The sequence below is a fragment of the Cervus elaphus genome, chromosome 32 (genome assembly GCF_910594005.1).
Source record: "Cervus elaphus chromosome 32, mCerEla1.1, whole genome shotgun sequence".
In the NCBI taxonomy this organism is placed as follows: Eukaryota; Metazoa; Chordata; class Mammalia; order Artiodactyla; family Cervidae; genus Cervus; species Cervus elaphus.
The window spans coordinates 45,179,286-45,203,129 of NC_057846.1; the positions used below are offsets into that span (position 1 = coordinate 45,179,286).

General features: G+C 49.3%; 1 protein-coding gene across 3 annotated transcripts in view; it reads right to left on the minus strand.

Moving 5' to 3' along the window:
- Positions 1-926: 926 nt before the first annotated feature.
- SH2D4A (SH2 domain containing 4A) overlaps positions 927-23,844 on the minus strand; it is a 62,350-nt gene continuing 39,432 nt past the window's right edge. For all 3 annotated transcript variants that reach the window (XM_043893876.1, XM_043893874.1, XM_043893875.1), the window contains 5 exons: positions 20,532-20,643; positions 18,800-19,001; positions 16,005-16,135; positions 2,635-2,855; positions 927-1,756 (listed from right to left, as the gene is read on the minus strand). In XM_043893876.1, the coding sequence (XP_043749811.1) occupies positions 1,664-1,756; positions 2,635-2,855; positions 16,005-16,135; positions 18,800-19,001; positions 20,532-20,643 (759 nt within the window). In that variant the 3' untranslated portion in view covers positions 927-1,663. The remainder of the gene's footprint in view (positions 1,757-2,634; positions 2,856-16,004; positions 16,136-18,799; positions 19,002-20,531; positions 20,644-23,844) is intronic.

Genomic DNA, 23,844 nt, shown 5'->3' on the forward strand with positions numbered 1-23,844 from the left:
TTAGACATGAAAGCTGAGAGACACGATGTCTTAGATAACTGAGACATGATCTCTCGGACAACAGAAACCACATGGAACATTTTAAGAAGCACTTAATAATCTGTTTAAAAACTTTCTCGTTAAAGCCCACATACACCCATGCATGCTCACACACATATAGGTACCCCACCGTCTTCTCCGACTATACTTTACACAGGCAAGGTGTGTTTGGCACAACCAACACCCTCACGGACAGACCGCTAGAGCCCTACGCTTCCTTTAGGAGGACAGCTGCCACAGGGGTCAGGCCTGGAGTACCAGTCAGGGCCCCCTCTCCCAGGACGATCTCGCCGGGGCTCACCCAGGAGCCGCTGGAGGCTGGGGTGGGGTCGGTGGGGCAGGAGACGCCTGACCCAGTACATCTGCCAGAATTGCCAGGGGAGGTTATCTCCCCCTTTCCCTTCGTTAGGAGGCGGGCAGGCTGAACAGTGACCACGGGTACACCGTGCCCCTCAGCATCTGTGACGACATAAATGTCTGCATTCGCTTCCTGGGGCTCTCCCGTAATAAATTACCATAAACTCAGTGGTCTAAGAAAAAGGACATTTATTCCGTCATAGTCCTGGAGGCTGGAAGTCTGAAGCTGAGGTGTCCCCGGGGCCCTGGGGAGGAGGGGCTCCAGCCAACCTGCGGGCCCCCGTGTCCCCGAGCTTCTCATTCGGGGCTCTGCCTCGGCGTGTCTCCGCTTCCAGAGCCCTCTCTCCTTGTCAGAATGCCAGCTGTCGGCTTTGGGCCCCCCCTCATCTGGTCTGACCTCAGCCTCAAAGACCCTGTTTCCAAATGCAGGGGGGGTGTCTCATCCCAGGACACGTGGTGTCCAGGGCGCTCCCCCAAATGCCCTGGTCCGTCTGCCAACACCAGTCACGCGCAGGGCTTCTCCTTCTCGGTGTGGTCCTGGCTGGAGCCCTGCCCGCTCCCCCAGAGCCGGGAAACCACCTCTCACACGGCCCCCCGCCTCCTGCCCTCGTCCAGGGTATTTCTGTGCATCTGAAGCCCCTCTTCCGACACCTTCAAACTCCCCATTCAGCTCACCCGACCTCCAACTCATGTTCCCTGTGTCTTACACCCTGGAGCCTGAGACCTTCCCGTGAGGCCGCGGGAGAGGCTGGCTTTGAGGTGTCCCTTGATTCCGATGAGCTTCCCAGGTGGCGCTAGTGGCAAAGAACGTGCCTGCTGAGGCCGAAGATGTAAGAGATGCGGGTTTGATTCCTGGGTGGGGAAGATCCCCTGGAGAAGGGCATGGCAACTCACTCCAGTATTCGCCTGGAGAATCCCATGGACAGAGGAGCCTGGCAGGCTACAGCCCATGGGGTCGCAAAGAGTCGGACACGACCGAAGCGATTTCGCTTGCGCTTAATTCCTACAAGGTGCCAGTTTCTTGGTTTGTTTCACACGTCGTGAGTGTCGCAGCCTTCACGTTAGGAGCTGTGGAAGTGCGGGTTCGTCTCCCTTTACTGCTGGGGCATGTACAACGTGGAGGAGGCAATTCCCTCCTGGCGTGAAACTCCAGCCTGCGTGCAGCGATCTTTAGGGAACCTCAAGGGCCCTTTCACTTGGTCGGGGTGGGCTTGCGGTGGCTTCTCACGTGTGTCCACGGCCGTGGGGTCTGCTGGCTGCAGGGCTATCACTCAAACAGCTCCAGGTAGTCGGGCGGCTCTTGCTGCTGACCGCACGGGTAGAGAAGGCGCTCCTTCCCCAGGGAGGTGATGGGCTCCTCCTGGGAGGGAGACAGTAACAGGTCAGGCTGTGGCGCCCCGAGAGCGGCACTGGCATCAGCCCAGGCTCCCGAGTCTTATTTACAAGACACTTTCGTAAGAAGCCCTTCCTGCCTTGCCGGAGCACACAGCTTCTGGTCTCCCCTCGCTTTACACTAAGCTTTCTTGGCTCAGGCAATCCCGAAAGAGAGATTTCTTGTCCACAAGCTGCCCTGTGGTCTCCCTCCTTCCCGGGCTTGTGCTCTCATTTAAGGGTGTTCTCATGTGGAAAAGAATGTATTTTTCAAAAGAATGTGTCTGTGTGTACATGTATATGGAATTACTCTGTTGCACGGCAGTAATTAGCACAAGGCTGTAAATCAACTATACTTAAAAAGTGTTCTCAGATGTGATCGGAGTGCACAGATTTTGCATCATCTCCTGTATTCTCTGCCCCAGTGGGTTCTCCCTGAGTATATGAGGAGGTTCAGTGATATCACCAGGTTCAGTGATAAAGGAAACGCAATGAACAATCCTTGTTATCGGGAAGGTTTCCCGCATGGCTCAGCGGTTAAAAGAATTCGCCTGCTAATGCAGCAGATGCAGGAGATGTGGGTTTGCTCCCTGGGTCTGGAAGATCCCCTGGAAGAGGAAATGTCAACCCACCCTAGTATTGCTGCCTGGGAAACTCCATGGACAGAGGAGCCTGGAGGGCTACAGTCCATGGGGTTGCAAAGAGTCGGACACGACTGAGCTTGAGCACTATTATCGGCAGGAGTTATCAAAGCGGGGGGCTGATCCCCCTGCTCGTCTCAGCTATTTTCCGTGGAACTGCCTTTCGCTGTCAGAGCAGCTGCAGGACACCCGTCACCGAGCGAATGAAACGAGTGCGGGGCCGCACCTTATGGTACTCCACCAGCTCGGCCAGGCTGGCGTGCTGCTGCTGGTCCACGCCCAGGAAGCCGTATGAGTCCGAGGAGGCATCTATGAGGAAGTGTCTGCAGCCGTCCTCGGACTGGTAGGACAGGGCGTAGCCCTTGATCTTCTCGTTGACCCGGATCAGAAAGCTACCCGGCACGCAGGTGCTCAGAAGCTCGTTCGCTCTGTTTACCGTGAGGATTCCTGCGGGAAAGAAGGGCAGGGGTTTCAGCCACATCATCTCCAAAGCTCCGCTCTGCTAAACACAGCCGTGTGGATAAAGCCAGTAACAACCCGAGCAACCCTAAGTCCACGTTGGGCTTCCCAGGAGCAGGAGCGTGGTTCATCATCTGGTATTTGGTACCTAGGCCAGGGTGGGTTCCATAAGCAAATGTGTAGTACAAAAGTAGGGCTTCCCAGGGTGGTGCTAGTGGTAAAGAACTCGCCTGCTAATGCAGGAGGCGTAAGAGACCTGGGTTTGATCCCTGGGTGGGGAAGATTCCCCGGAGGAGGGCATGGCAACCCACTCCAGTACTCTTGCCTGGAGAATCCCCAGTGGACAGGGGAGCCTGCTGGGCTACAGTCTATAGGGTCGCAAAGAGTTGGACACTGCTGAAGCAGCTTGGCACGCGTGCAGTACGCATGGAACGTTCGCCCTCAGAACACGTTTCCACGTGCACCTCCAGTGACAACTGCATGGGCCTCATGTGGCCTCTGAGTGGTAGGACCCTTGATGGTCATCCTGGGAGGGTGAGCTCTCCCAAGTTGACTGCTGGGGACGCTGTGGGGATGCTGGGAGTGATCCTACGAGATCTGGAGCAGGAGTTCTCACCGGAAATGTCTCAGACACTGGGGCTGGGGGGTGGGGTGGCTCTAGTCTCCTCCCGTGCGTTGAGGCGGGGATGCTGCTAAACCTCCCACTGCGCACAGAACAGCCTGACTACAGACAGTGATCCAGTGCCAAAGGCGGGCACCCTGGCCGGGTGTCAGCGAGTTAGCGGCAGCGTCCTCTGCTGTGACGACCCCTAAATGAGGCTTCATCTAAAGGAATGAAGCAAGAGATGCAGGCACGTGCACGTACATGTGTATCTGTGCTGTGCTTAGTCGCTCAGTCGTGTCCGACTCTTTGCAAATCCATGGACTGTAGCCCGCCAGGCTCCTCTGTCCATGGGGATTCTCCAGGCAAGAATACTGGAGTGGGCTGCCATGCCCTCCTCCAGGGGATCTTCCCAACCCAGGGATCGAACCCAGATCTCCTGCATTGCAGGTGGATTCTTTACTGTCTGAGCCACAAGGGAAACCCAAGAATACTGGAGTGGGCAGCCTATCCCTTCTCCAGGGGATCTTCCTGACCCAGGAATTGAGCCAAGGTCTCCTGCATTGCAGGTAGATCCTTTTACCAGCTGAACTACCAGGGAAGCCCCACGTGTAAATATGCATACTATCTATTTGTGTCTTCACAGATATTCAAAAGGATGCCACTCTTCATACATATATACACACACATACACATGTGCTATACACATATATACATATGCATAGTTTGGAACCCTCATGAATTCACAGTAATTCAAGACCAGCCTTTCCCCCCAGTTAGTCCACACTCCTGAGGTTTGACCCATGCTCCCGGTTTCCCTTCTTGCTCCTCCTCATCTGCAATTTTTCAGGTGAGCCCAGGACGTGATAAGACGGAGAGGAAATGCGCAGACAGATGCTGGCACAATGGTGGGCTGCTCTGAGCTCTGGCCAGAGAGCAGCGTTTCCCACGTCAGCAGACGGAACCTCCCGCCTCTTCTGTGCTGACACTTGGTATCACGATTAGGGAAAAACCCAAAACGCCTCCTGGTGAAAAGGCAATGGATGATCACAGCTCTTTCGTCTGACAAGACTAAAGTTAGTAAAGTTAATTGAGAATTAAACCTAAGGATCCAGAGTAAAACGTCAAATGAAACCACTTGTGTTCTTTTCTGTAAGTAGACCTTTGAAAAGGGAGGATTAGAGATCACCCACTCCCCGAGCCCCGTCCAGCCCCGTCTTCCCTGCAGGGCCCGAACCCGCACGTCTGGGTTTGGGGGCTCAGCCCCAGGGCAACTGCTCCTTCCTGCCCGTCCTACCCTCTAAATACTCCCGGTCCCACTGCGGGCATCGGAGACTGAACCCAGGCCACCGGTGACCAGCCTGCCCGGGGCCTGCAGACTCTGGGTCTGACGCTCTCTGAAACCAGGGGGATTGCTCAGTGACTTCATCCTGGAAAGATTTCTATCTCCCTCCCTGACAGGCTGACTCTGAAATTCCAAGTGACTTCAACAGACGGTACGGATGTTGTTATTGATAATGTCTGGATTTCAGCACGATGAAGTCCGACTCCTAGAACGAAAGCCATCCTGGAAGATTATACCCGGAATGAGACAAATTCCTCCTAAAGTCAGGTCATAGAGTAGCTGCAAATCAGACCGCCCGCGAGCGCCCCGGTCTGCAGCTGTCCTCAGCGTGCAGAAACCCTGGCTCTGCCTCGGCTCCAGAGACACCAGCGCGGGGCCCCTCTCCCCTCGGGGGCGCCCACGGCAGGTGCAGACGGGAGCGCCGCGGGGACCACGCTTCACCGCAGGGTCGGCGTTCCTGACGGGAACGGGCTCTCGGTGCATCTGAGGACACAGGGCGATGTACGATTTCTCACGATGCCATCGAGGGCAGCGGGGGCCTCCCAGGGAGTCTAGCTGAGGTCACGGCCAAGCGGCGAGCTTGGTCTGCCTGCAAAGGGGGCTCTTGAATGCAAAACCAAAGTCCAGCATCAGACGCTAATCACCGGGGGACTCCTGCCCGGGGCGTGACGCTAAGAAACTGGTTCTAGTACAGACAGTGGCCTTCCTCCAGCCCCCGCTGAGGCCGTGACGCCCCCAGGCTGCCTCCCTCTGGCCTCTCCAAGGGCTCACCTGGCGCCTCTTCCACCCGGCCAGCAGGTCCACAGCTCTGGGAGGGCCCCCGGCACATCCTGCTGTCTCTCCCCACCCTGCCTCCTCGAGAGGGCAACCCAGGTTCCTTGTTGTTTTTTTTTTCCATTTATTTTTATTCGTTGGAGGCTAATTACTTTATAATATTGTAGTGGTTTTTGCCATACATTGACATGAATCAGCCGTGGATTTACATGTGTTCCCCATCCCGATCCCCCCTCCCGCCTCCCTCCCCATCCCATCCCTCTGGGTCTTCCCAGTGCACCAGCCCTGAGCACTTGTCTCATGCATCCAACCTGGGCTGGTGATCTGTTTCACCCTTGATAGTATACTTGTTTCAATGCTGTTCTCTCAGAACATCCCACCCTCGCCTTCTCCCACAGAGTCTAAAAGTCTGTTTATCTTCACGCCCTCAGGACCTGCCACCCGGAAGACCCGGGAAAGGTCTAGCACACACCTCGCTCACAGTCAAGTGAGAAACGTCCCTCTCCAGGACAGTTCTAGCAACCACTGCCACCAGGCTGACAGCTGTGACCAGGGACCAGGGGTGCCCTCCTGTTTCTCCGAGGAACCCCCAGGCCTGAGTCACACGCACACCTGTGTGACCTGCTTCCGGCACCTGGAAAAGCCGTGTTTAATAACCAAACGAACGAGAACTCAGGGACAACAGCACTGCCTTCCCTCATCTAAGCCTCACTGAGGCCTGGAGAGGAGCTGCTGTCACGGGCCACCGAGCCCAGAGGGGAAGGCCCGCGTCTCAGAGCTGGGCCTGGAGCGCTGGCCGGAACCACAGGTCCGACCAGAGAAGCCAAGCTCGCACCCGCCCATCCAGACTACCTGCCCCTGTCAGGCGCGTCGGGCTCCAGAGGCTCCTGCTCACTGTGTTTCTTCCCCAAACAGCTTTTGAATAAGCAGAACCATGGTCATCTGGGGGCTTCCCTGGTGGCTCAGATGGCAAAGAATCTGCCTGCAACACAGGAGACCTGGGTACGATCCCTGGTTTGGGAGGATCCCCTGGAGAAGGAAATGGCAACCCACTCCAGTATCCTTGCCTGGAGAATCCCATGGACAGAGGAGCCTGAAGGCTACAGTCTATGAGGTTGCAAAGAGTCAGACACGACTGAGTGACTAAGCCAGCGAGCAAGCGAGGGCCGTTTTACAGATGGGAAAGCTGAGAAAGAAAGGTAGGCACCTGTGGCTTCAAGACAAGTTAGCGGTGGTTTCAGGCTCCTGCTCTAGGGCTTGGCTTAGCCCAACCCACTGGGCTCATGAAACTTTCCTGGCCTTGGCTGAGGATTTAAAATGAGATTGATTTCACAAAGAGGTGTTCATTTCCCACCTGGGCAGCCTAAAGTAGATGTGTTTTTCAGTGATTCCCGAGTGCATTCCCTGTATGTGAGGACGATGCACTGTGACCCCTATGACCCTCCTCAGCTCGGAGACTGTGGTCAAGGACAAAGAAGCCCCAGCCCGCGCCTTTGGGGCTCTCTGATCTCTCGGGGGGTCTGCTGGGCCGGTGGAGCCCCAGGTGCTGACTCAGCCTCTCCCTCTCCTGTCGTCTGTCTCCTGTTCTCTGCCCCAGGCGGTGGTGCAGGGAGGTCGTGGCAGCGAGTCAACGCTCCTGATGGAACGCAGCTCTGCTTCAAGGTGACCTCGGAGCCCCGCACTGCCACCTGCCCAGGGACGGGTGGACGAGAGAAAAGCCAGTGGCGTTTTCAAGCAGAGCCCTGCAGACTCAGAGTGTACATGTCACCCCTGGCAAGTCACACTCAGGAGAGAGCTCTCCCTACCTTGCCCTCTGATCCGTCAGCACGTACAGGACGCAGGTCCAGAGAGGCTCTGGGTCCTGCCCTGGTCCTCTGCAGAGAAGGAGACGCACCACGATGCTGACATGTACCCGTGCGCGCTCGGGCACCTTGGAAGTGCAAGTGTTAGTCGCTCAGTCGTGTCTGGCTCTGCGACCCCATGGACTGCAGCCCGCCAGGCTCCTCTGTCCGTGGGATTCTCCAGGCGAGAACATTGGAATGGGTTGCTGTGCCCTCCTCCAGGGGACCTTCCCGACCCAGGAATCAAACTGGGGTCTCCTGCACTGCAGGCAGATTCTTTACCAGCTGAGCCACCAGGGAAGTCCCTCTCAGGCACCTTAGGGATGAGGGAAAATGGTCAGAGCTCTTAAAATAATTATTCATAATGTCTCCCTAGTAATTGAAAGATTAAAATGACCTCATTTGTTCTCACTTCATCACCTTCATGGCCACCACTTACTAACTGTGACCGAGCCATCTCACATGGTTCTAAGTACGCTGCACGTTATATACCTCACCGAGTTTTCCGACCAGCCTGGGAGGCAGGTAATGTATTATCTGCATCAGACAGATGACAGGCCAGTGCAGGAGTCGTGAGACTTGCTGAGGCCACGCAGCTGGCTGATGGGGGGCATGGCCCTGGGCACACTTGTCACCAGCGAGCTGGCTCCCCTCCCGCCCCCCACCAGCGTCAAGGAGCAGTGTCCATGCTGCTCTGCGACAGCAGAAATCCAGGACACAGGCATGTGACAATGAAGAAAGCGTGAGAGCAAAAGCATGGACTTAATATCCATGTAAAATATCCCAAGTAAAACCCCAAGCAGAGCCGCTCTTCTTAGTGGGACCCACCCGCTCCCCTCTCTCTCGCCTCTCAGGCCCCTCCAAAAACTTGGCGGGAACCACAAGCCTGGAGCCCCCCGGGCATCAAAAATGGGGAGCGTAGGGCTCCCGGCACAGGCAGGCAGTGACCCCCATGGCCAGCAGCGTCAGGGCGAGGACCCCACGGCAGCATCTGAAAAACCCAAGAGAGGGCTTTGAGGTTCATGAACTCCTCTCTCAACATCAGTGGGAAAAGATACTAAGAGTTTTGCAGCAAGTTTGCTGCACGGGGTAGTGTCTGAAAAAAGTCAGGGTCTCCCAGGCAATTGTGTAGCATTCGCAGCAGAGAAGCCCGCACTTCCCAAACCTGTAGGAGTACGCTAGCTTTCACGTCTTTATCTTCATCTTCAGTTATTTCAGAACCGAGCTAAGACTAGGCAGGCACACAGGACCACTGCGGAGAGTAACGTGGACAAAGCGCCCTGAGGCCACAGTGCAGATGAAGCGTTGCTGCTGAGCGGAGGTGATTCCTCGGGCTCGCGGCTCAGGCTCTGCTGGTCCCTCCCAAGGTCAGGGCCTCCCGTGCCCATCCCAGCCTCACACAGGCACCCAGGTCCTCCTGCTGCCAGTCACAGCCTCTCCCGCTCCACAAAGTAGATGAATCACTGGTGTGAGGGAGGCAGGGTGGGTACATCAGGGTGACTAAAGTCACACCAGTCAGTCATTTGTGCAAAAGTTGAGACAAAGCTTGAAAATCCCTTTGTGAGAGATGGGCAGAATTTTGTTGACCCCACAAGTAAGAAATCTCCAAGCCTCAGGAAAATGACTGGAGGACAGATCATCACTTAAGGGTGCCAGGGTCCAGGTTCATTAAGGTTTTAACCTGAAAGAAATCTTGGGAGGCTTCTGTGAGTCTTTCTCAATGCAACCCCTTCAGGTATACACACTCAGCCCTGGAGGACCGTGCTGACGGAGTCTGGATGGCACACGGCCGAGTAACTGGGAAGAGCAAGACTGACCCCATATCGCATCGGTTTCTTTTTCCTGACTTTTGTGCCCTGTGGCCTATGCTGAGTCATGCTGGGCTATGCACCTTTTCTAAAAAGAATGTTACCCATAGCCTGAAATATACAGGAAGCCCATTCTCCAGGCTCTGACCTTTTAAGGGTATAACTCTTTTTTCATTCACATGGAGATAAAAAGTTGCAGAACAGAGAATAACAATTGCCTCTTTGGAGGTTTACAGGAACATTATGACGTGACCTACAGAGACAGTTGCAAGAACAAAGGATTCCAACACCAAGAAGTTTGCATCAGCCAACCATTCCTCCCTCCCCTTTTAGTATAAAAGAAGCCTGAATTCCTAGGGAAGATGCTACTATGGGACATTTGTCTACCATCTTCTCGGTCTTCTGGCTTTCCAAAGAAAGTTACTATTCCCTGTCCCAACACTTCATCTCTTAATGTACTGGCTTGTCATGCAGCGAGCAGTATGAGCTTGGACTCAGTAACAATGGGAGGACAAAGACCCAGGGCTCTCCCTGGACAGTTCTCTCTAGGGAACCTAAGTTAGACAGAGTAACTGCCTCCACAGAAATGGACAGGATTTACCCCTACTTGGAGAATGAAAATTTGAAGGGTGTAGCAAAAACGGAGGGGCTTCCAGGGTCACTCAGCTGGTATAGAATCCACCTTCAATGCAGGAGACCTTGGTTCGATTCCTGGGTCAGGAGGCTCCCCTGGAGAAGGGATAGGCTACCCACCCTAGTATTCCTGGGTTTCCCTGGTGGCTGAGTCGGTAAAGAATCTGCCTGCAATGCGGGAGACTCTGGGTTGGGAAGATCCCCTGGAGGAGGGCATGGCTACCCACTCCAGTATTCTTGCCTGGAGAATCCCCATGGACAGAGGAGCCTGGCGGGCTACAGTCCACAGGATCACAAAGAGTCGGACTCAACTGAGCGAATAAGCACAGCACAGCAAAAATGGAAGCAATCAAAATAGTTGCAGTATGAACTGTGTTCGTATCCTGTAGATGTTAACGGGATTTACTTTTTAAGTAGCTTAAACTACAAAGCTAATTAAAAATGTAAAGCATTTGGAGGGCAGGTTCGATCATATGCCACAACAGCAAAGACGTTCAAAAGAAATAAATCGGGTGGAAACATTTAATCAACCGTCTAATCACGTCCATATTTGGATAAGGAAGTATAAATTACATTTCAGAGGAATAATGATCAACTATGGATGCATAAAGCGAGCATGTGAATTCTCTAACAACAACAGAAGCAATGAGAGATCTCCCAAATCAGAAACGTGCTTGTACATTTCCTTCCACCTTTTCCCCATCCTCCCACTAGCAGCCTCCGCTGGCTCCTAAGCTCCTGACACTGATGCATGTTTCACAGAAGTAGGAAAATGCTGATGGATGGAGTGAAGCAGTGGGTCTGTGGGGTGATGGATGGACCTTCCAACTTCAGTTTTACTTATTCCCCGGCCCCTTTCTTCAAGAAGTGAGTACAGTTAATTATATACCTACCTACTTTGGAGACCCATCGCAAGAGACAGAATGAGTGAAATGACCGTGTTCAGCGGGGTGTTAAGTTAGCCGAGAGGGCTCCTCGACACTTATCGCCAACTGCACAAACAGTCCAGGCTGGAAGTTGCTGTAACAGGGTGGCTACTCGGGAGAATGAAATGGATAAAACACGAATCGTATTTGATGACCAAGGCAGTCCTGAACGCTGAGGCGTGAGAGGAGGTAAGGGGTGAGGACAGACAGAGAAGAAGACAGTCCTTGAGGAAACAAAACCAAACAGACGACAACACTCAGATTATAAACCTATAGGAGACGCACGGTTCAGCAACCCCTGTACACACTGCCGTCTCTCCACACCCTCCCTGCTGACCCCACACGCAATCGTAACTGCCTGGGATGATTCCAAGCAACTTCACTCCCTGTTTGCGGGGTGGCTCTCCTTTGGTCCTTCCAGATTATTGCTGCCTTCTGGGGTGACCTCCTGGGTTCTGGACTTATCAGAGACAAGTGAAGTCGCTCAGTTGTGTCCGACTCTTTGCGACCTCATGGACTGTAGCTTACCAGGCTCCTCCATCCATGGGATTTTCCAGGCAAGGGTACTGGAGTGGGTTGCCATTTCCTTCTCCAGAGGACCTTCCCAACCCAGGGATCGAACCCGGGTCTCCCACATGGCAGGCAGATGCTTTAGCATCTGAGCCAACAGGGAAGCTATTATCAAGGACAGGCCCTAAGTCAATACTTGAGGAAACAGCATAGGCAGTAATTGAGATCTATTTTATTGCAGTGCTGCCTCTTCCTTGTACGTGGTGCTGGTGCTGAAGACAACACTTTCTGGCGGGGTGAGGCTGATGAGGAGGAGAAGGGCAGAGGGGACTGGAGGGGTAAATTTTCTCTTAAGCTGGTCGGTTACAACAGAAACACTGCACCAGGACCTAAGCCTTCTCACCTGTCAGCTGACTTACTTCAGAAACAACGCTGTGGTGTAGATGCTATTATTCCCTCCATTCACAGAGGAGAAAACACAATTCAAACCCAGTGATCCGTCCTGGGAGTCTGGTACTAAGCCTGCATCACACTACCTTTCCAAGCTGTGTGTATTAGTCGCTCAGTCACATCCAACTCTTTGTGACCCCGTAGACTGCAGCCTGCGAGGCTCCTCTGTCCATGGAATTCTCCAGGCAAGAATACTGGAGTGGGTTGCCATTCCCTTCTCCCAGGGATCTTCCCGACTCAAGGGTCAAACCCTGGTCTCCTGCATTGCAGGCAGACTCTTTACCGTCTGAGCTAACAGGGAAGCTATTAGCTTTCCAAGTTAGGAGCTAAGAAAACTCTGTGCTGCCTTGGGGCATTGAACTGACCAGAAAGAATGGTTAAATGATTACAAGGACTAACAGAAGAAGACACCCGCCTATCTAGGAACCCAGAAAAGCTAAACTGACGACAAATCAATGCAAATTGAAATAAGGTGGTTCCACTGGTAAAATTAACTGTCAAGTATGAGGAAAACAAACTCTCAAGTACAGCTAGTGGGAGTATAACTTTGTTTAATCACTTTGGAGGACATCTGGCAACACTTAATATAATTAAAGAGGCTCATATCCTACCTCCCAGCAATTTCACTTCTAAAATACACACTCTGAAGAAATGATCACAAGTGTGTTCAAGGAGATACGTCATTTTCTATAATAGCAAAAAAAATTGTACTAAATGTAGGAGAAGAGATGTTTGACACATGTGTGTATATGTGTGTGTGTAATAAAATATATATCATCATTAAACACAAATAAAAGATTATGTGTTTTATAGTATATGTATTATAAATATATAAATAATATATCATAAAATACTATACTACAAGTAAAAGGAATGATTAGTCTACATTTTAAACAAGGAAAAACCCACTTAACATAATATTGAGAGAAAATGCATGTTTCAGAAGAATGTCTATCACATGATACCATGTTATATGTTAAATGTTAAACACATTATTCTGTTTTGTAGAAACATATGCATACCTGTGTTTTATATTTTTAAAATATATTTTACCAAAGTACCCACACATGCATACATGTAATAAAATGTAAATATGGATGGGAAAGACAGCTTCAGAAGAGTGGTTCATCCCTTGGGAAGGAGAGAGGAAACAGCATCAAAACAGAGTTAAAAAAGGAGCCTTAATTCTGTCTTTCAGGGTTTATTTCCTAATAAAAATAGATACAAAGTAAATATGGCTTTTAACACTCCCTGTATCTGGAGAGCAGCTATAATATTTGTTAAATCACTGGCACTGGGTTTGTTTTCCCCTGTACTGTTTTTGTGTAAAATATTTCATAATTAGAAAAACCGTGTTCAAACGAGGAGAGAAGGATCCCCCACGGTGTGGGTGGGCCTCGTCTCATCAGTTGAAGGCCTTCAAAGACTGATCTTCGCTGAGCAAGACGGAATCTGCTGGCGGCGGGCGGTCTCTGGACCTGAGCTGTCCATCTGCTCCTCTCTGCCACCCTGCTGGGTGCCGCCTGGCGCTCCCTCAGCTCCTGTTTCGTGGGGGTGGAGCCCACCAATCTAGTGAGGATTTAGCTTGTCTTCCTCTCTCACACCCTCCCAGCTCACCCCTGGAAAATCCCACACCCTCCACGCTTCCAATTACGTGCTGACGATCCAGTCTATCATCTCCAGCTCTGACCCATTAGTCTGGCTGCCCCATGGACCATTTCACACAATGGCCCCAAAGAACCTTCAAAGTCATCACACCCCAAACGAGTGCCCTGCCCCCTCCCCTAAGTTCCCGCATCCTCTGGGGTCCTGCCTCATCCTCAACGGTGTGCAGCCCCCGCCCACCCCACAAGCCAGAGGCCCAGCTGCCCTCACTTCCCTGGTCCCTGCCTTCCCATCCCCATCCTTACTCAAAGCTAATATAGAGAAAGAGGTGAAATACAGACTCCATCAGCGGGAAATTAGGTGGCCAAAACAGTAACTTATGAAGGGTGATTTATGAGGTTGAGCCAATGAAAGGAAGATGGCAAACCAACAGCGAATTGCCATCCTGTTATTTCAAAACACGTTTCCTAGTAAACAGTTATGTTTCAAAAAGATAAGCTGTGGTCCCTCTTCTCTTTATCATAGAAATGCAAATTTTTTTCTTCTTAAAACCAAAGATAATAATTTACATTGACTACATGGCTGTGTATTTACTATTACATCACTATATCATATTATTTACTTTGCTTACAATAGGCTTCCTAGGCAGAGCTAGTGGTGAAGAACCCGCCTGCCAATGCAGGAAATGTAAGAGACGCGGTTCAATCCCTGGGCCTGGAAGATCCCCTGGAGGAGGGCACGGCCACCCACTCCAGTATTCTTGCCTGGAGAATCCCGTGGACAGAGGAGCCTGGTGGGCTACAGTCCATAGGGTCACAAAGAGTTGGACATGACTGATACAACTATGATAAATAATTATATAAATGAAAATAAATCATTAACAATAGCAATTAATAAATGACAGGTAAAATCCAAGAGTCTTATATTTCAACCAAAGCTTCAACTAAATTTTTAGCCCAACTGTGTCTTCCTAGCTCACAGCAACTGTTTCAAGTAGAACTGCCTATTAAAGTGTCAGGATTTTTAATAACATCAGAACTTTGAATTTCACAGTCCCTGCAGTTAAAAAAGCTAGCACCCTCGGAACCAGGGACAGCAGCATCTTCTGCCCAATGACATAGAGGCTACAGAGAGGCCAGTTTCCTCACAGCTTTTATCTTAAAAAGGAAAAAGCAGGCAATGCGAGATGGTGGAGGTGAGCACGACAGACGCGTCACTGACCACGTTCTTTCTGTTTATCTTTTGACGCCATTGTCACTCCCTCCCCCAGTATCTTCTGAGGAGAGCAGAAAGGGGAAGGAGGCTTATGACCTCGTCCTGGGAGACAGAGGGGCTCCTCTGGGCATGGAGTTACTAAACCTCAGTCATCAGAGAACCTGCATTTTCAGGGAAAACTAGATGGTTCTCCTGCACCTGTAAAAGCAGCCCCTTCGCAGAGAGCCTGCCATAGACAACTTGGTTCTTTTTCAGAGGAGCTTGCCATCCTATGGGTTTGGGAACTTATTTTTGTGGCTCTTTTTCTACGTGAGATGATCCTACTGAAAACAGAGTAGCCTTAAATACAACTCAAACCAAGACTCCCGTTAGGACAAGTGTTCTCTGTGAGAGGACGTGATTTCTGTCTTAAAGCTTTTGTTGTCCACAGAGCCAATGATAATCCAACCTAAGCACAGAGCTCGCAGAAGCAGAAAGTCACCGCCTGTTCTTGAAATCCAAGAAACTGAGACGTCGGTGAGGTGGGTGCTGGGTAAATAGATGGTTTGAATGAGCCCTGTTTTGAGCATCGAATGAAGACATGCTTTATGAGCTGACCTCTGCTTAGCCTCCAACAAGCCCACCTCCCAGCCTTAACTGCAGAGATCAAAACCACAGAACTTTTAATTAAAGGTCACAGTGCTCAACCCCTTCATTTAATGCATGAGGAAAATGAGGCTCAGATAAATGGATTCACTACAGAGAACCAAAGCCTAAAGGAAATCAACCCTGAATATTCATTGGAAGCACTGATGCTGAAACTGAAGCTCCAATACTTTGGTCACTTGATGCGAAGAACTGACTCATTGGAAAAGACCCTGATGCTGGGAAAGATTGAGGGCAGGAGGAGAAGGGGACGACAGAGGATGAGATGGTTCGATGGCATCACTGACTCGATGGACATGAGTTTGAGTAAACTCCGGGAGATGGTGATGGACAGGGAGGCCGGCGTGCTGCAGTCCATGGGGTCGCAAAGAGTCGGATACAAGTTAGCGACTAAACAACAACGAGAGAGAATGTGATCTGCTGAAGGTCACGCCGCCTCTGCCCTTCCGACCACATCTGGTGGCCCCTCCCTGGTTGGGGGGGTGTGGGCTGACGGTGCTGCCATCTGTGGGGGTCACAACCGAGTGCCCTGCGCAGGTGCCCGGGGGGCAATGCCTTGCCGATCGCCCCACGGTGTCCATCTGGGGTGATCAACCAACCTGCGCGGGCAGCCACCAAGGCGGCGGGCCACTCGGCGGGAGCCAGCCGCTCCCTGAGAAAGCCGGGAAAATCCACTTTCTGAGAACAGTATCAGAGCCTCTCTGGGGCGGCTCAAGCAGAAGGGAGCCTTCATCCTGCCCTCCCGCTGGTTCACCCGCCGCCAGGGTCGGCGCCGCGCACTCACCGTGGAACCAGGGGGCGATGCTGTCCGAGTCCGCCAGGTAGCCGGCCCGCAGAGGAAGCTGCTCCTCCCGGAACCAGCGCCTGATGTCCTCCTGGGCTGGGCTGGACGCCGGCCTCGTCACTCTCTCATTCCTGACATTCGTAAAAGGTTTGCAAGTTAGAGTCACTCGATTTGAAAATAATGCTTTCAAAACTCACGTGCGCGCACACACACACAAATACAACACACGTCTAAAGATCACACGGCTAAGCTTGTGGGGTGGGGCCCTGCACACAGCCCTCACAGGGCTCCTCCAAGTCAGGGAACAGGGTGGGGAATGGATCTGCCCTGCTAGTCCTGTAGACTACTCATGGGTATGCGTTAACACCACAGTATTTAGTTCATTTTTGATATGAGTGAGAAGCTCCATTAACTCCCAATTAAAAATTGAGAAAAGAGCACTAAAAAGTGAAATATTCTGCCCCCTCACCCCATATTTTTCCTGGAGAGCAAGTGCTTGCAAGCAGAAGAAACCAAATGCCATAGAATAAACTTCCCCAACACTTTCATCATTCAATTTCCTCTTCTTCCTGTTTCCACTAACCTCCCTGACTTGCTTCCTTCTCTGACACACTTTCAAAAGTTCTGCTTTTTAGCAGTCTCAGAAATGGAAAGTAAAAGAAAGAAGAGTGTTTGAAAGTTGGTTAAGAGAAAGATACGGGCAGCAGCGTGGTTTTGAAATAAAAATCAGTAGCAGAACTGAAGTTCTGGGACCTAAGTCAATTTCCACCATAAAAAGCAATGCTGCAGTGTATTAGTAATAAATGTATTTCCAAGTCCCAGGTCCACTAATTCTGAGCAGAATTCAATGTAAAAACGATGAGTCTGAATGAGCTACTGGATATCATGTAAATTAACTTATGTTCTTTATACGTCTTTATGGTAACACATGCTACCAGGGGTTACATGTGATATACACGTCAGCTTGTACATATACACACGTGATGTACATGCAAGTACAGAGGAACATGCAGTTGGAGAAAACAGCCAATAATACTTGACCTTCCGGGGGAGCGGACACTGCACGCATGAGATAATTTCTCCTCCCAACCTTCAGATTAGGTTCTTTCTTTGGGAAATCTTTGGCGATCAAGCGGAAACTCCACGGACAGTCTGTGTCTATTCTGCCCTGGGCTGGCTCCTAGCTGACCTCGGTCATCAATGTTTGAAATCCCAGCCCTGACACTATCCAGTCTGGCCACCTCACAAAAAGCACTCCATGCAAGTGGCTTAAGTTGGAAAAAATGAGCTAACTGAGCTTAAAACATCATCTTAAAACCCTCGCGAAAGGGCACCTTCTTTGCCGTCAGTCACATGGGCTGTGCTCTAAAAACACCCTGGGTGCAGACATATGACGGCATGTTCCCACCCTCGGAGGAGCCTGGAGGAGCACCCAGCCTGCGGGGACCCGGGCCCGAGATGGTGACAGGCTCGGGCACGGGAGGGGCTGGGCAGGAGTTCACGCTCTGTGCCTGGTCACAGCACTGTGGGCCTTCCTTGTTTTGTTATCCATTTGCAAAAACTCATTCCCCAAACAGCCATTCTGTAGAACATGGTCATTTCGTGCTGGCCTGCAAGTCCCCAGATGGAACCTTTCAACTGAGTAAAGAAATAATCACAGTAGAGGAAGCGTCCACCCCCTGCATCCTCTGAGGTCATAATTCCCGTTAGGAAAAACCCTGAAGATAACCACTGACCTCATACAAAGGGAGAGCTTTGTTCTTTATTTTTCCATACTCCTAACAGAGAAGGGTTTTTAGTTTTTATGTCAGAGAGGACAAGGCTTTAGACAGTTGTATTTCATTAAATCAATGTGTGATTTCTCTCGGTTATTTTAAACATCATCTTTCTATGTACCAAATCATAGAATAGCAGTAACTGGGAGAAAATAATTTTATAATCAGTTAACATAAGGTCATGTGAATATATGGCAAAAACCATCACAATATTGTAAAGTAATTAGCCTCCAATTAAAATAAATAAATTTAAAAAAAAACATAAGGTATGGGAGTTTCTGCTGTGGTACCACTGTATTTTTCATTAAGGGGCTTCCAAAACAAGTTGTTCTGCCTAATACACCCAAACCTAGGGTATCGTCATCATCAAATAAAGTCTTCATTTAAAAAAGAAACATTTCCAAATTCTCAACCTATGCACTCAGCCGTATATCCCAGAATGAGTGCATGTGTTCAGTCGTGTCTGACTCTTTGCGACCCAGAGGACTGTAGCCCTCCAGGCTCCTCTGTCCATGGAATATTCCGGACAAGAACACTGGAGTGGGTTGCCATTTCCTGCTCCAGGGGATCTTTCTGACCCAGGGATTGAACCTGCATCTCTTGCCTCTCCTGCACTGGCAGGCAGATTCTTTACCCGCGGAGCCACCAGGAAAGGCCACCCCGGAATGAAAATTGTCATCAAATCTGATCGGTGGGAAAGGGAGTTCTGCTGGTGATGTGAAGGCCAGCAAGCCCAGGTTTCCACTGTGACGACCCCTCAACGGTCCCCCTCCCCTCGCGGGCTGTCACCGGGGAGGCACTGGGGGCATGCGAAGTCGCTAACCTCTCTAGGTATCTTCACGAAGTTACTGGGCATGTGCGTGGTACCCACAGTGGGCATTTTACAGGCGAGGAGGGATGCAGGCCTGCCCCGGTGTCTCAGCATCGCAGGCTGGGAGCTGGGGCCGGACTCAATGGCACCCGCAGCCTCTGTCCCCGAAGCGGCCACGCCACTTACCTTTAATTACTTAGGCGTCTCACCTGAGAGGTGTGTGTGGCTGTCCTGCTGGGCTCAGGAACTGAGGCTTGGGCGGGAGCGGGGGCCTCCTGGGTTTCTGGGGGCCGCCCGGGGGGCCCTGCTGTCCCTTGCCACTCCTCCCCCGCTGCGACAGCCGCTTGTAGTCCTCCCGGGCCTGCTTGGCCAGGGAGCGCCGCTTCTCATCAGCAGCTTTGGATTTTCGCACTAGGAGAGACAGCGGGGTTCGAGACAGGCCCCGGCAGCCCTCGGAGACGGTGAGCCGAGCCAGCGCCGCAGACGCGGGGCAGAGCGGCTCTAGGTACAGGGCACGGCCCCCAGGGGTCAGGGCCCGGCGCCTGCCCTCTCCTTCCGCGGGGTTCGCTGAGAGGGAGACCGGGGGGTGGGAGAGGGGGCCGGGGCGGGTGGGGGGAAGGGGAGCCCCGTGCCCGAGAGCTTCCTGCAGCAGCCAAGGCGGAGAGGAGCCTCAGCCTGAGCGAGGGTCGGGTCAGCGGGGTCTCAGGATGATACCCCACCCCCCAAACCATCAGGGGCTCCTCAGTGGCTCGTGGCCGAGGACGGGGAGGGTGGGCAGCGAGGCTCATTGTCCGCGTGGCTGAACCACGAGTGATTCAGTCTCCCAGACCGAAGAGGGAAATGATTCTTACACGATCAGTCACAGCCTCTGTGGGTGCGTGAAAGCATCCCAGAGCAGCTTTTATGATTGCTTTGTAACACAGGGGGCTGTTGGTTTGGCGGTTTTTATTCCAGGAACAGAGCATCAAGGACTTGAATGCAGGATGTAAGAAAAAGCCTTATGGGTATTTATCTGCATTTCAGGCATTATTGGTCAGAATCTGTTATGTCTGACTTCATAGAAATGCCTAAAATCTTCCACTACACTAAGAGTTCACTGCACAGAAGTGATGGGATCTGGTGAACATTTTCATTTCACAAAAACTGTCATTTTAATGGTGTTCGTTGTAAAGGAATTCCCAACATTCTGTGAACATGCCCATCCCTGGTTCCTCCTGCTGGCCTCAACGGATGACTGGGCAGTTAGGGCTTCCTTGTACAAGTCAGATGGAAGCCCTAACCCTGCTTCACCCCCGAATCCTCCTAGCATCAGCCTCAAACACCCTCTGCTCTGCCTTCATCTGCACTGGCCTCTCCCCAGGAGGACCATCTCTGGGCAGTGCTAACTCAGAATGAAGCAGGGTTCAGCCACAGGTGTGGCAAGGATGCGGACAAGACTGCCTGCTATCCTTGTCTTCTGATTACAATGTTTAGATGTGCTCACTGTTGAAAGCTGAGAAAAATACACAAAAACAAGAAGTCCAACAAGTAACTTTGAATCCTGTCTCTCCAAGAAAACTAATGTTAATATGTTAACCTTCCATGTCTTTTCCCTCATATACTTAGACATTTTAAAATAGGGATGCTTTTCATGCTATTTTTATAATCATTTTTCTTCTCCAAGTTAAAAAGATACAAATATATTCCAAGGACATTAAACACTCTTCCAAAACATTTTTCATAGCTAAATACCATTCCATCATTTAGATATCTCATAATGTTGCTGGTACAAAGATGAGCTGAGAACCTTTCTGCAATTCAAAAGGTGGCCCATAGCCTTGAGTAATAATTTAGTGTTAAAAATATCTCTGAACAATCATTCTAAGTGTTTCCCAGATTGTTATATTATTAAGTGAACAAGCTGGTTTAGTGTCACTGTTATAGAGGCCTCTGGGTACTTACAAGAGGCCTGCCACTCCGAATCTTCTTTCCAGTTTTTATAAATCTGCTTGGTTCTCTCTTCATCTATTTGTTTTATTTCTTCATCTTGTGTTTTCTTCACTGATTCTTTCTTCTGTTAAAAAAACAAAAACAAACACTCGTGAGGAACTTTGGGAGTTTCCTGCAATGAGGCAGGTGCTACGTACAGTGTGGGCACAAAAATGAGCATATAGATGAATGGAAGAGAATAGAAAGCCCCAAAATGAAAACACAAACTTACATAATCTATGGAATGCAGGAAAAGCAGTTCTAAGAGGGAAGTTCATAGAAATACAGGCCTTCCTCAAGAAACAAGAAAAAAATCTCAAACAGCCTAACTTACCACCTAAAAGAATTACAAAAAGGACAAACAAAATCCAAAGTCAACAAAAAGAAGGAAATAATAAAGATCAGAGAGGAGATAAATAAAATAGGGTTCAAAAACAATAGAACAGATCAATAAAACCAACAACTGCTTTGTTTTGTTTTTAAAGATAAACAAATTTAACAAACCTCTAGCCAGGCTCACGAAAAAGAAAGAGAGAAAGAACTCAAGTAAACAAAATTAGAAATGGGAGGATAACAACTGATACCACAGAAATAATAAAAAAAATCATAAGAGAAAACTATGAACAATTATATGCCAACAAGGTGGACAACCCAGAGAAAATGGACACATTTCTGGAAGAATACAGTCCGCTAAAGCTGAGTCAGGAAGAAACAGTTAATTTGAATAGACCAGTTACTAGAAGTGAAATAGAATCTAATTAAAAAATAAAACAAAACCAAAAACAACTTCTTTCAAACGAAAGTCCAGGACCAAATGGCTTTACTGGGGAATTCTACCACACACACAAAGAAGAATTCATAACAATCCATCTCAAACTCTTCCGAAAGACTGAAGAGGAGGGAACACTCCTAAAGTCATTCTATGAAGCCAACATCACCCTACACCAAACCAGGCAAAGACACTATGAAAAAGAAATTTACAGGTCAATATCTCTGAACAATATAGATGCGAAACTCCTCAACAAAATATTTGTAAACTGAATCCAACAACACATAAGAAGGATCCTATACCATGATCAAGTTGGATTCATCCCACGGTCCCAAGAATGATTCTACATACCGAAATCAATCAATGAGGTGCACTACATCAACAAAAGAAAAGACAAAAGCCACATGGTTATCTCCACAGATGCAGAAAAAGAATGTAAAAGAGCCAAACTCTCATCAATATGTGTTTAGAGGGAACATATCTCAATATAATGAAGGCCATTTACAACAAACCCACAGCCAAACATCATCATCAATGGTGAACAGCTGAAAACTTCCCACAGAACAAGGCAAAGATGCCCACTCTTGCCACTTCTATTCAACATAGTATTGGAAGTCATAACTATGGCAATCAGACAAGAAACAGAAGTAAAAGACAAAGAAAAACTTGGAAGGGAAGAGGTAAAACTGCCACTATTTGCAGATGACTGGATACTCTCTATAGAGAACCCTAAAGTCTCCACACAAAATATACTAGGACTAATAAATGAATTCAGCAAGGTAGCAGGATACAACATTAATATACAGAAACCTGTTGCATTTCTTTAGACTAACAAAGAAATTTAAATGTGATTTTAAAATCATGTCAAACAAGAAAAAAACAAAACAAAACCAAAAAACTCATAGGAATAAGACCTTTACACTGGGAACTATAAAACACTGATAAAGGAAATTGAAAATGATTCAAAACAATGGAAAAATATCCCATGTTCTTGGATTGGAAGGGTAAATATTGTTAAAATAGCCATACTACCCAAAGCAATCTACAGATTTAATGTGATCCCTATCAAAAGACCCATGACATTTTGCACAAAACTAGAACAGATAATCCTAAAGTTTATATGGAACTGCAAAAGACCCAGAATTGCCAAAGCAATCCTGAGGAAAAATGACAAAGATGGAGGCAAAATACCTCCCAGACTTCACACTATACTACAGAGCTACAGTAAATAAAAATAGCATGACAATAGCACCAAACAGAGATACAGATCAGTGGGACAGAATACAGAGCCCAGAAATAAACACCCACACTTACAGTCATCTATGACAAAGGAGGCAAGACTATACAACGGAGAAGAGACAGTCTCTTCACCAAGTGGTGTTGGCAAAGCTGGACAGCTACTGTAAGTCAATGAAGTTAGAAAACTTCCTCAAACGACACACAAAAATAAACTCAAAATGGTTTAAAGACCTAAATATAAGATATATGTGCATGCTAAGTCGCTTCAGTCATGTCTTGCCTTTGTGACCCCAGAGACTGTAGCCCACCAGGCTCCTCTGTCCATGGGATTCTCCAGGCAAGAACACTGGAGTGGGTTGTCATGCCCTCCTCCAGGGAATCTTCCCAACCCAGGGATTGAACCTGTGTCTTTTACATCTCCTGCATCAGCAGGTGAGTTTTGTTTTTTTTTTTCACCTAGTGCCACCTGGGAAGCCCAAATATAAGACACAATACCACAGAAGTCCTACAAGAGAACATAGGCAAAACATTCTCTGACATAAATCATAGCAATATTTTCTTAACTGAGTCTCCTAAGTCATAAGAAATAAAAACAAAGATAAACAAATGGGACCTAATCAAACTTATATGCGTCTGTGCAGTAATGGAAACCATCAACAAAGTGAAAAGACAACCTATGGATTGGGAGAAAATATCTGCAAAAGATGCGATCAATAGAGGTTACTATTCAAAACATATAGACAGCTCATATACTCAATATTGAAAAAATAAACAACCCAATCAAAAAAGGAGCAGAAAATCTAACTGGACATTTTCCTAAAGAAGACATACAGATGGCCAAGAGGCACATGGAAAGAGGCCAAACACTGCTAACTATTTGAGAAGTCAAGTCAACTACAACGTGCTATCACCTTACACCAGTCAGAATGGCCATCATTAGAAAGTCTACAAATAAATGCCGAAGAGGGAGTGGAGAAAAGGGAACCCTCCTACACTGCTGGAGGGAATGTAGATTGCTGCAGCCACAATGGAAAACAGTATGGAGGTTCCTTAAAACACTGAAAATAGAGCTACCACGTGTTCCAGTGATCCCATTCCTGGATGTATATCTGGAGAAAACTCTGATTCAAAAAGATACAGGCATCCCAGAGTTCATTGCAGCACCACTGACAATAGCCAAGACACAGAAACAACCCAAGTCCCCATCAACAGATAACTGGCTTAAGAAGATACGATATTTATTCACAGGTGAATATTACTCAGCCATAAAAAAGAACG